This window comes from Solanum pennellii, chromosome 12 (genome assembly GCF_001406875.1).
Source record: "Solanum pennellii chromosome 12, SPENNV200".
NCBI classification, from domain to species: Eukaryota; Viridiplantae; Streptophyta; class Magnoliopsida; order Solanales; family Solanaceae; genus Solanum; species Solanum pennellii.
Genome location: NC_028648.1, coordinates 78,893,149 through 78,904,021, shown reverse-complemented (window position 1 = coordinate 78,904,021; position 10,873 = coordinate 78,893,149). Strand labels below are relative to the sequence as shown.

The window sequence follows — 10,873 nt, the reverse complement described above, 5'->3', positions numbered from 1 at the left end:
TTCCACAAAACCACATTTTCTTTCGAACACACCACTAATTTAAAAAAGAGTCAAAAGAATAACAGCTCGTCATTGATCCATAATCATAAAAAAGTATGTCTATTTTGTCAATTTTTATTTTTGTTTAAATTATTTGGTCAAACATTTTGTTTCTATATCATGGGCAACTATCAAATTGAGAATCAATGCAACTCAAAAAATATGGCAATTTTCAATAATAAAAAATATTTTTCATCCAAAATATATTCCTTCAGATTAAAATATACCCTCATTTTAAAAGATCAAAAGATTACATAAGCAAATCATCATTAATATAATCCAAAATATATAGGGGGAGGTCTTACGAAAAAACAGATCAACATCAGAATAATAAAAAGCATAATATCTCTCATTTATTCTATCACATTATTTTATTTTGAGTTTATTATTGTTTAGTCAAACATCTTTTTTGGTTCTATATAACGGGCATAATCAAGTAGAGAATCAATGCAACTCATAAATATGACAACTTATTCATCATGTGCAAAGAAATTACTTTTTATCTACTACTTGTTCATAATTTCTTCTTTTTGCATATTTAATTTTTCATATGGAAGAAATTTAAATCCTAATTTTAGAGTTAAAGCTGTTAATCTTGGTGGCTGGCTTCTTACTGAAGGATGGATTAAACCTTCTCTTTTTGATGGCATCCCTAATAAAGATTTTCTGGTACGTTCTGTTGACTGATTACCTGAATTATGTAATCGTACTTAAAAGTTTGATTTTTGTATACTGACAGTAAAAAATACGACGTTAATTTGTAGGATGGGACTCAATTGCAATTCAAATCAGTAACAGTAGGGAAGTATTTATGTGCTGAATTAGGAGGAGGAAATATTATTGTTGCTAATAGAACAGATGCATCTGGATGGGAAACATTCAAAGTAAGTACTCTTTAGTTTAATGTTTCGATTTAATTTATGTATATCTTAATTATTTTATCGAGTATTTATGTTATTCCCTATCAATATAGATGTCAGATAACTCGATATGTACGTCAAAGAGTTAAAGATAAATAGAAATATATAATTTAGCATTTTTTGTCTGTGCCTAGATTTAAATGTTGGTGTACTATGTTTTCACCCATTTTTTTCAAATCACTAGGCTATAGTTTTGGCAGTGGAGTTACGATAGTGCGCACTTACGAGTTTGACAGAATTAAATAATTTTGGTTTAAAATTTTTATATTTGTATTTGAAAATTCACTTGCACATATATAAGTAATTTATTCTATACTACTTTTTTTAGAATTCTAAACTCAAAATCTTAACTTCACCCAGTATAATAAAAACAATTTTTAACGGCAATAAATAGATACAGTGATAAAGTTTTTACAGAAATAGTTAATTGTCATTAGATTCAATGTTGCTAAAGACTTTATAGACATATCCAAAAAATATTAATTAACGCTAAAAATACATATTTAACGATAATTAAGCTAGTACCGTTAATTAAATGCAACTAAAAATTATTTTTGATACAGTGATCATACCTTTGGATTTAGAGATAGATTTCATGAAAAATTAATTTTATGATTATTAGCTGATTAATATGGGCACACTTTTCTATGCAGATTTGGAGGATAAATAGCACCACATTTAATTTTAGGGTGTTTAATAAAGAATTTGTGGGAATTGATGGAAGTGGAAATGTTGTAGCAGTTGAAAACAAAGCTGGAAATTCAGAGACTTTTGAGATTGTAAGAAATTCTGATGATCCAAATCGTGTAAGGATTAAATCAACAAATGGTTTCTTCTTACAGGTCAGTTTTCTTGAAATACTATGATTATTAGTTCGAGACGTTTACGTCAAATCAATATAACTTATCGTATTGAGCGATTTAGTTGATATTGAGATTTGAGTAATAGAACAATTAGTATTGTTTGAGTTATATGCATTGAGTAATGCAAAAATTTTGTATATGGCAAGGTCCACAAGGGATTGAATGGGCCGAGTCAGAATTATGATCAAACATGACACATGTTTGATGGATTTAGTTTAAAAATAAAATAATATTTTTGCTGCGAATTATAATTTTTGACATGATAATGATAAGCGTTTGATAATAAGAGTATGGTTACATGTCCATCCTCCTTTTCTCTCTTTTTATTATAATATAAAGTGAGCATATTGGCAATAAAAATATCTCCTTAAGGAATATAACTTTATTCCAAAGGACAAATTTATGCACAACTTTTTCCTTTTAAAGTGGAGAATACTTATTTTATCCACATTTTCAAATGAGGAGATTAGATGTTAAAGTGTAAAAATTACTATTTGAATAGGGGGTAGAGTCTTAAATATTTGTATTCAACGTCTGCTTGATTAGTTTAAAAAAATGTATGGATAGATTTTGAAAGGTAACGTAATCGAAATAATAATAATTTTAAAGTATGTTATATTAAATTTAATTAATTTTTGCAGGTAAAAACAGAAGAACTAGTGACAGCTGATAATGAAGGTAATGGGGGGTGGGGTGATGATGATCCTTCTGTTTTCATCATCAAAACTAGTGGAAGACTTGAAGGAGAATTTCAAATAACTAATGGCTATGGTCCAATCATGGCACCACAAGTTATGAGAGTATGTACACCTTCCTTTTTAATAAATTCGAATGACACATTTATATATTAAAATTTTCAATAATAAATGAATTTATTCATATTATGTTATAAAGGATAGTCTGATGCACAAAAGCTAAGGAAGGTCGCACCCAAGGGATACAATGTACACAATCGATCCTACTTAATCATTGCTTCCACCCATGGATCGTTCTATCTAGATTAGATATTCCATTTGCGAAGCTAGTTGTCAAAAGTATTTCCGCCAACCTACATTAAGTTACTCGAACTAGAAGCTAAAACAAATCTTTTTTGACATCTATTTCTTTGCTTTGATCTCGACTTTGTTTGGTCTTCCTCTTTCCTTCGGCCCATCTATAGGTTACACATATATAGATTATAAATAGGGATAATTGTATATAATAGCAAATTAATAACCTAAGATAAATGGAGTAGCTAGGGTTTGATTTAATTGTGTTCCATAGCAAACGTTTGCCAAAATTCGCCAGTCGGCTCTCTCTCAAAAATCTCGCTCGCCACTCTCTCATTCTCGCTCCAATCTCTCGCTCGCTTCCTCACTTTTTATCAAACACAAGTATATGGAAATTGTTTCTATTTGTATAAAGCAGAGAAAATTGTATAAATACATATATTTTTGTTCTTCTTTCTCCCCTCTTTCAAATCTCGCTCGCAACCCTCGCTTTCTCACTTATACAAACAGAAGCGAAATATATAAATTGCTGGTTGTATAAAGCGTGAGAAAATTGTATATACACATGCAAGTACATATATTTTTGTCCTATACACTTATAATTATACAATAAAAATACTCCCCTGCCCAGTTTATTTTGTCTTTCTCTCTTTCTCGTTTTATACAAATTCAAATAGTATCTAATTTCTCTCTTTCTCGTTTTATACAATTCGATTCAATTGTATATTCCCTGTCCAAGTCTCTTTTATCTTTCTCTTTCTCATTTCATACAAATTCAAATTGTATATAATCGTTCTTTACACTTAAAATCATACAATTCGTTTTATACACTTCGTTTATACAATTTTCTGCCCAAGTATCTTTATCTTTCTCGTTTTATACACTTCGTTTTATACAATTCGCTTCAACTGTATATGTATAGCGAATTATACAGTTTCTATGTTTGCTATGGAGCCAATTATGCAAACTTTGCTATAGCATACAAATATGAATTATTTATTTGCTATATGTGAAAGTTGCCCTTATAAATATACTATTACTCCAACCCTCCTATTCGTTTACATTATGTTATATCCTCATATTAGTATGTATTACAACGACACTTCAATTCGCTATAGCAGTCAAAAGATATTCAGATAAACTAATAACAACATTATAAAATTGTATTTAAATATGAAAAAACATGTTATAGGAACATTGGAGAACATATATAGTAGAAGAAGACTTCAAGTTCATAGCAAGTAATGGACTAAATGCAGTGAGAATTCCAATTGGATGGTGGATTGCAAGTGACCCAACACCTCCAAAACCCTATGTTGGAGGCTCATTACATGCATTAGACAATGCCTTTTTATGGGCCAGGTATTACATATCAACTATTTACTTTATAGCCTATTTTAAGATCACTATTTAAGTTATAGCCACAATCTATAAAATTTTCAAACTTGGTCACTTTAAAACCAACTTCAGACATACGCGATTGAAGTTGTAAAATTTATGTTTGAAATTTGGTAAATAAAGTTTTCAACATTATGATACGTTTGGCTTGCCAAGACCAAACTTCGAATATGTATATAAGGTAGATAACAGAATATAACATGTTAAATTTATACTAGTTGTATGAGTTATATCGTCAGTATTTAAAAGTTATATACATATAATAAATTGAAATTTTTGTAGGAAATATGGACTTAAAGTTATAATAGATCTACATGCTGCACCTGGTTCCCAAAATCCTTGGGAGCACAGTTCCAACAGAGATGGTACTATAGAATGGGGAAAAACTGATGACACCATTCAACAAACAGTTGAAGTAATTGACTTCTTAACAGCCAGGTAAAAAAAATATCTATAAATATTTGACTGTAAAACACTCAAATTTTATCGTATGCTCTCTTTATTTCAATTTATTTGTCTAATTTTGATTTGACATAGAGTTTTAAAAAATAAAGATGATTTTTGAATCTTCTGGCATTAAACTAAACATATATGGTCTTACACATATCACGTAGAAAGTTGAAATTAAACAGTTGCCAAAAAAAAAGACAGATAAACATACTAAAAAGAAAAACTAAGATAAAGAATTGAAACTGTAATAGAAATGACTCATAAACTTCAAATTCTGAATCCATCTCTGATAATTTGATGTATAAACCTAATTATATACACTTGTTACTGTTAAAGAACGAGAGAGTAGTATTAAAAACACTCCTAAACTCGACATGGTTTTATTATAGTTTCATCCCAGAACTAACGACTAAATTAAAACAATCTTTACTTGACTAATTGAACTTATATACACCCTCGATCTTGCAATACGAGTGAAATAATACACCATTAAATTCTCGTTAAATTTAGGAGTGTTTTCAACCCTTGCTATGTCATGTGACAAATCAGAGGTATATCTAAGTTTAGTAATTAGTCAAGTACGGACATAATGTTTTTTAAGACTATCAATAGTTCAAAAAATGAAATTAATAATTTGCGTCAAATTCAAACTCTTTCCTCAACAATATTAAGTGTATATAATCAAGTTAAACTTCATTAAAATGACTAATCTTTTTCTTAATTTTTTTTTACATTAGGTATGCCAAGAATCCAAGCCTATATGCAGTGGAGTTAATCAATGAGCCATTAGCACCTGAAGTTACATTAGACATGGTCAAAAAATTGTACCAAGATGGATACAATGCTGTGAGAAAACATTCTTCTACAGCATATGTAGTAATGTCCAACAGATTAGGATCACCAGATGCAACAGAACTTTTGACATTTGCAAGTGGCTTAAAGGGATCTGTTATTGATGTTCATTATTACAACCTGTTCTCTAACATATTTGACAACATGTCTGTCCAACAAAATCTTGATTATGTCAATACTAATCGCACGGATCAACTCAATACTGTCACTCAATCTAATGGTCCGCTCACTTTTGTTGGTATGTTTTCTTTTACATCATTTCATTGTTATGTTCTAGTACATTCTTCGCAGAATTCTAGTACATCAGTTGGTTGCCTATTTAAACTTTCATTTTGTTGGCCCTTGCCCTCTTTTGGTGTCTCACTTAGTCTGTGATATTCATATTAAAATATGACTAAATTCGAATTCACGAGCTCACTTGGTGGTGGTAGCGCTCCCAATAGAAACTTGAATTTGAAATTTTTAATTAAGGGTAGAACTTGAAAGACTGGAGGGATTCTATACTATTTCTCACCTGGTGAGTGATACTTGCATTAGAGTCTGACTAATTTTGAATTCGCGCATTTAAGAGCTCATTTATGGAGGTAGCGCTCTCAATTAAATTTTTTCTATATTGAGGACTTGAATCTGCAATCTTTAATTAAGGGTAGAACTTAAAAGACACGTAGAATCCTAACTATTTCCACCACAACCCATCCCATGTTGATTACATGATACTAATATATATAGTGCCTACCTAGCTATGTCAAATAGAATAAATTTGGAGCTTAGTTTTCTTAGTGTAATCTAAAGTTGCAGCAATCTTTTCATTAAGTATAGGGTGGCAATATCAACTCAATTAAAAGTTAGTATGACATGTAGTTTAAATTGATCCATGTATAAGTAAATTGTTAAAATATTTTTTTAAAAACTTTTGTTTTCATGTTTTATAAGTTATACAAAATCATAATGATAAAAAAAAAATATTAGATAAATTTATAACAAAACAAAACTTGGTAAAAGTTAAACGGATTGGTGATGGTCTATTGTTTAGCTGACTCAATCAATTTCAGCTCAAGTATCAAACTTTGCAACTATGTACTTATCTTGATACGATTTAGTTGGTATGTAGTTGTATCAAAGGGTTGGAACCTCACATAACGTTTGGATAGGTTATCGATCCGTCCATTTTATTATATATATCACAAGATTGCATGTTTTAAATCATGAAGATTAATATATTTTTCAGGGGAATGGGTTGCTGAATGGCAAGTTAGAGATGCAACAAAAGAGGATTACCAAAAGTATGCTAAGGCTCAATTAGAAGTGTTTGGACGTGCAACATTTGGTTGGGCTTATTGGACATTGAAAAATGTCAACAACCATTGGAGTATGGAGTGGATGATTAAAAATGGTTATATCAAACTTTAATCTATATTTTGATAAATAATATTATTATTATTCTTATTATTATATCATAAATTTTGAGGAAACACCTCAAGTGATCAAACTTTTGCTACAAAAATATTGTGGAGATCTATTCAATAACAAAGATGCATCATTATAAATGAGTACCATTTATCTTAATTTCCATATCATACTTGTTATTTTCTCTGTCTCAATATGTATGACATAATTTTAATTTCGAGAATCAAGTATGGCAAAATACAGATAATATCTCTATACCATATCATTTGGAACTTCTAGGGTCAAGAATAAGAAGAAAAAAATATTGAATATTCTACACTAAAAAATAAGCTCCATAATATGATAATTCAGATCGTTCATATTTTATATAATATAGATATCAAACATCGAAAAGGAGACATGAAGTGAGAGGTGTGGGGCCTGAAGAGAAATCATTAACTCCCAAGTGACATATGATGAGATCTACTGAACCAATAAAATTTAGTTATTTACTTCACTTCAGACATCAGATCTATGTGTAATATCTAATATACTTTAAATTAAACATTTGTTTACTTTTGTTAAATTAAATTTATTTACTTAGCAGTTGAATAATTTGAATTTCAAGGATATTATGAACAAGTAACATGATTTACTGACAATCCAATAGAAATTAGTGGAGTACTTATATTGGTCACTTTTTTTATTATATATAGAAAAGGATAAAAAATGTTCTTATAATTGTTTACGCATGATTTGATGTAATCATGTTAAGAAAATAAAACTTTTTTTCTGGTTACAAAAAGAATCACATATTTTATATTTGAAAAGATATTAATTATTGTAAAATTTTATTTTATCAGTTTTACCTATGCGTATTTTTTATAGCTTCTAACACTATGTCTGGATCATTGTTATCCATTGTATTGTATTGTATTGTTATTATATCTACAGTATTTGTTTTCATTGTTACTTAAAATGTATTGTATTGTATTGTTAAATTTCGTTGTATAATTACATAATATTTTAAAATATTATTTTACCCTTTAACTTAATATATCCCTCAACTTTGTCATTTGGAGCTGATATACCCTGCGTTATAAAAGTGGCTCATATATGCCCTTACCGTTATACAAACGGCTCACATATACCCCTGCCGTTACAAAATGGCTCACATATACCCTTCATTTAACGGAAGTTAAAAAATTAGTTTTAAATTTATATTTATTACTTCTAATTTATTAAAAAAAATATTTAGGGGTATATATGATTCTTCTGTCAAAGTTCAAGGTATATTTTAATTTTTTTCATGCAAATTATTTTTAGACTTCTTTTATTATAATTATTTGAGTTCTTATTCTTATTTTATTTTTTTCTTTCATTCCTTAGTTTAAAGAAAAAAAATTAAACTATTTTTTGTGTGTGTATTGTAATTTAATTTCGTATTCGAAGAAAAAATTTGGTCATCTACAATAAGTTTTACAAAATCTTAGTGAAACATAAATAAATTTGATTATCAAAATAATAATTATAAATTAGTCATTGAAACAAAAAAAGTCAAAAAAAATATGTTTGACGAGGATTAAATTTACTCATATGGGATTATATTTTTTGGAAAAAAATAATAAAAATTTAGATTAAAATTAATTTTTTTTCATTTCCGTTAGAGGAAAAAAGGGTATATGTGAGCCATTTGTTTACGAGTAGGGGTATATATGAGCCACTTTCATAACAAGGGGTATATCAGCTCTAAATGACAAAGTTGAGGGGTATATCAGACCCTTTTCCCAACCTCCTACCACATAATGGTTAGGATATTTTAGTAAATTTATAAATTACAATACAGTATGATGCGATTAAACCAAACAATTAAAATATTATTAAACAACAACAAACAATACAGTCTAGCCAAACATTGTATATACCATACAATACAGTACAATAGAGTACAATACAATACAATACATTATGAAACAATGGATAACAATGATCCAAACAAAGTGTAAATGTCATTGTACGTTTAAGATTATAATTTTTTTTAAAAAAAATTGTTTCATAGTTGAACAGATTTATTATTTACTTTATTTAACTAAAATATATAGATTATACACAGTTATACACGTATTATATATTATTCATTATTTAGATTAATTCAATCAAAGATAATGTCACATAAAATGAAAGTGACTACTAAAATATGTATAATCAACTAATATATATATGTATATATATATATTTATATTGAGTGGTCCAAATTATTTCCTTGCTTTCTAGCTCTTAGTTTATCATCTTCCACAATATTTCCTCACACTCTCACTCCTCCCTCCTCCTCCACCTCTTTCCTTCTCCTCCTCTCTACCACCACCCTCCACCCACCACCCTCCACCCTTCTTCGATATCGATAGTAATTTCTGCTAAAGCAATTATAGCAATCGTTACACGAATTGATTATGTACTTTCTATCATCTTAAGTTTCGAATTCTCCTTACGTTGCTCGATCTTTTCAACCCTGTCCAACCTCTACCAAAATAAGAAAAACAAATTACCCTATCAAATATTTTTATTTATTTTTTTATTAAAAAAATGATGATAGGAAAGAGGGCAAGGCCACCAATTATCAAGAGAACAACAAGTATGACAGAATTCACCTTAGATCCTACCCTTAATTATCAACTTGATCATCATACTCCACGATCTAACGGTCAAGATCAAACCGTGTTATTAACTCGTAGAAAATCAGCTGATTTTATTGAATCTTCTCATTTTCTTAGAGCTTGCTCCCTCTGCGAACGCCACTTAATCTCCGGCCATGATATCTATATGTACAGGTAATTTATCTTATTTACATAACGATTAAACGATCTATAAATATTTTTGAATGACCTGATAGTATATACAAAATCATATTTAATATTTAGATTACTAAATCTTACTTATCTAAGTTGAGAAAATGTTCATTATATGATTCACATAACTAATATTAATTGTTTTTGGAGTTTTTTGTTATGTCACAAAAAAAGTGGACCCATAAGTGCAAGTATTTGAATTTATTTTTACAATAAAAGAAAAGTTACATACAACTATTGTCACATATTAAAGTTTTTCTATTAGTGGTCATCGAGTTGTTATATTCAAAGTGATCTAATCGTATAAAAATATCATTATAAAGTTTTTCTATAGTTGATTATTATTAAAATGATCTCGCAGTGTGAAAAGAATTTATTATGTATATTGAACTCTTTACACAAATATTTTTTTTATAATTGAATATATAATAAGCTTATATTTGTATTTTTCTTTTTCTTATTTTAGAGGAGATAGTGCTTTTTGCAGCCTAGACTGTAGAGAAAAGCAAATGAATCAAGATGCAAGAAAAGAAAAGTGTACTTCAAGTGCTACAACTAGGAAAAAATCTACAAATTCTGTCCCTTCTGGGGCAAGCGGAACGGGGTCCACCGTTCCGCTGCCACAGGCTAGGCCATAATCACCACGTGGATTGTATCGTTGTTGAGATCAATTAGAAGGGAAAAAAGAATACAAATATAAAATCTATATATATGTATATAAATGCATGTGGGACTAAGATGATATATAAATATGTAAATATTTTTCTATCAAATTTCATGATTTTGGTGCGTGGTCAATTTTTGTAAGTTTTTCATTTTAACGGAGGATTGACCCAGTTTTAATTTTTGTAAGTTTTTCATTTTAACGGAGGATTGACCCAGTTTTAATTTTTGTGCAATTTCTATTTGGAAAAAATAACCATTTATTTGGTAGAAGTTTAAGGGGTGTGACTCTACCAAAAATATGACCTTAAAGAATCTTGTGTCTCAATTTTTTCTACTTTTTTTTATGTTAAAAATCAATGACTAATTAACAAGGAATATAACTATTCCTCTAAATGAAAAAATTAATTTCAAATCGAGGATAAATTGCCAAAAGAAGACTTGCTAAAGGACGAATCAAAAAAATA

At 28.8% G+C, this 10,873-nt stretch overlaps 2 protein-coding genes across 2 annotated transcripts; both read left to right on the top strand.

The window, feature by feature from the left end:
* The first annotated feature begins 469 nt into the window (after positions 1 to 469).
* LOC107006017 (probable glucan 1,3-beta-glucosidase A) lies at positions 470 to 7,061 on the top strand. Its single transcript, XM_015204653.2, has 8 exons — positions 470 to 708; positions 804 to 923; positions 1,613 to 1,801; positions 2,464 to 2,622; positions 4,004 to 4,173; positions 4,492 to 4,647; positions 5,397 to 5,749; positions 6,740 to 7,061. Exons 1-8 carry the CDS (start codon positions 487 to 489, stop codon positions 6,919 to 6,921), a joined length of 1,551 nt encoding a protein of 516 aa, XP_015060139.1. The 5' UTR covers positions 470 to 486; the 3' UTR covers positions 6,922 to 7,061.
* A 2,104-nt stretch (positions 7,062 to 9,165) lies between these two features.
* LOC107006059 (FCS-Like Zinc finger 6-like) lies at positions 9,166 to 10,590 on the top strand. Its single transcript, XM_015204706.2, has 2 exons — positions 9,166 to 9,725; positions 10,210 to 10,590. The coding sequence occupies exons 1-2, from the start codon at positions 9,481 to 9,483 to the stop codon at positions 10,379 to 10,381; spliced, it is 417 nt and encodes a 138-aa protein (XP_015060192.1). The 5' UTR covers positions 9,166 to 9,480; the 3' UTR covers positions 10,382 to 10,590.
* Positions 10,591 to 10,873: the final 283 nt, after the last annotated feature.

Bases quoted from the DNA above. Each gene is read 5' to 3' on its own strand.
- LOC107006017 (XM_015204653.2), top strand. From the start codon at position 487: ATGCAACTCATAAATATGACAACTTATTCATCATGTGCAAAGAAATTA. The intron at 2,623-4,003 runs GTATGTACACCT...AACATGTTATAG, and splicing joins TGGCACCACAAGTTATGAGA to GAACATTGGAGAACATATAT. The intron at 5,750-6,739 runs GTATGTTTTCTT...TATATTTTTCAG, and splicing joins TGGTCCGCTCACTTTTGTTG to GGGAATGGGTTGCTGAATGG.
- LOC107006059 (XM_015204706.2), top strand. From the start codon at position 9,481: ATGATGATAGGAAAGAGGGCAAGGCCACCAATTATCAAGAGAACAACA. The intron at 9,726-10,209 runs GTAATTTATCTT...TTCTTATTTTAG, and splicing joins CATGATATCTATATGTACAG to AGGAGATAGTGCTTTTTGCA.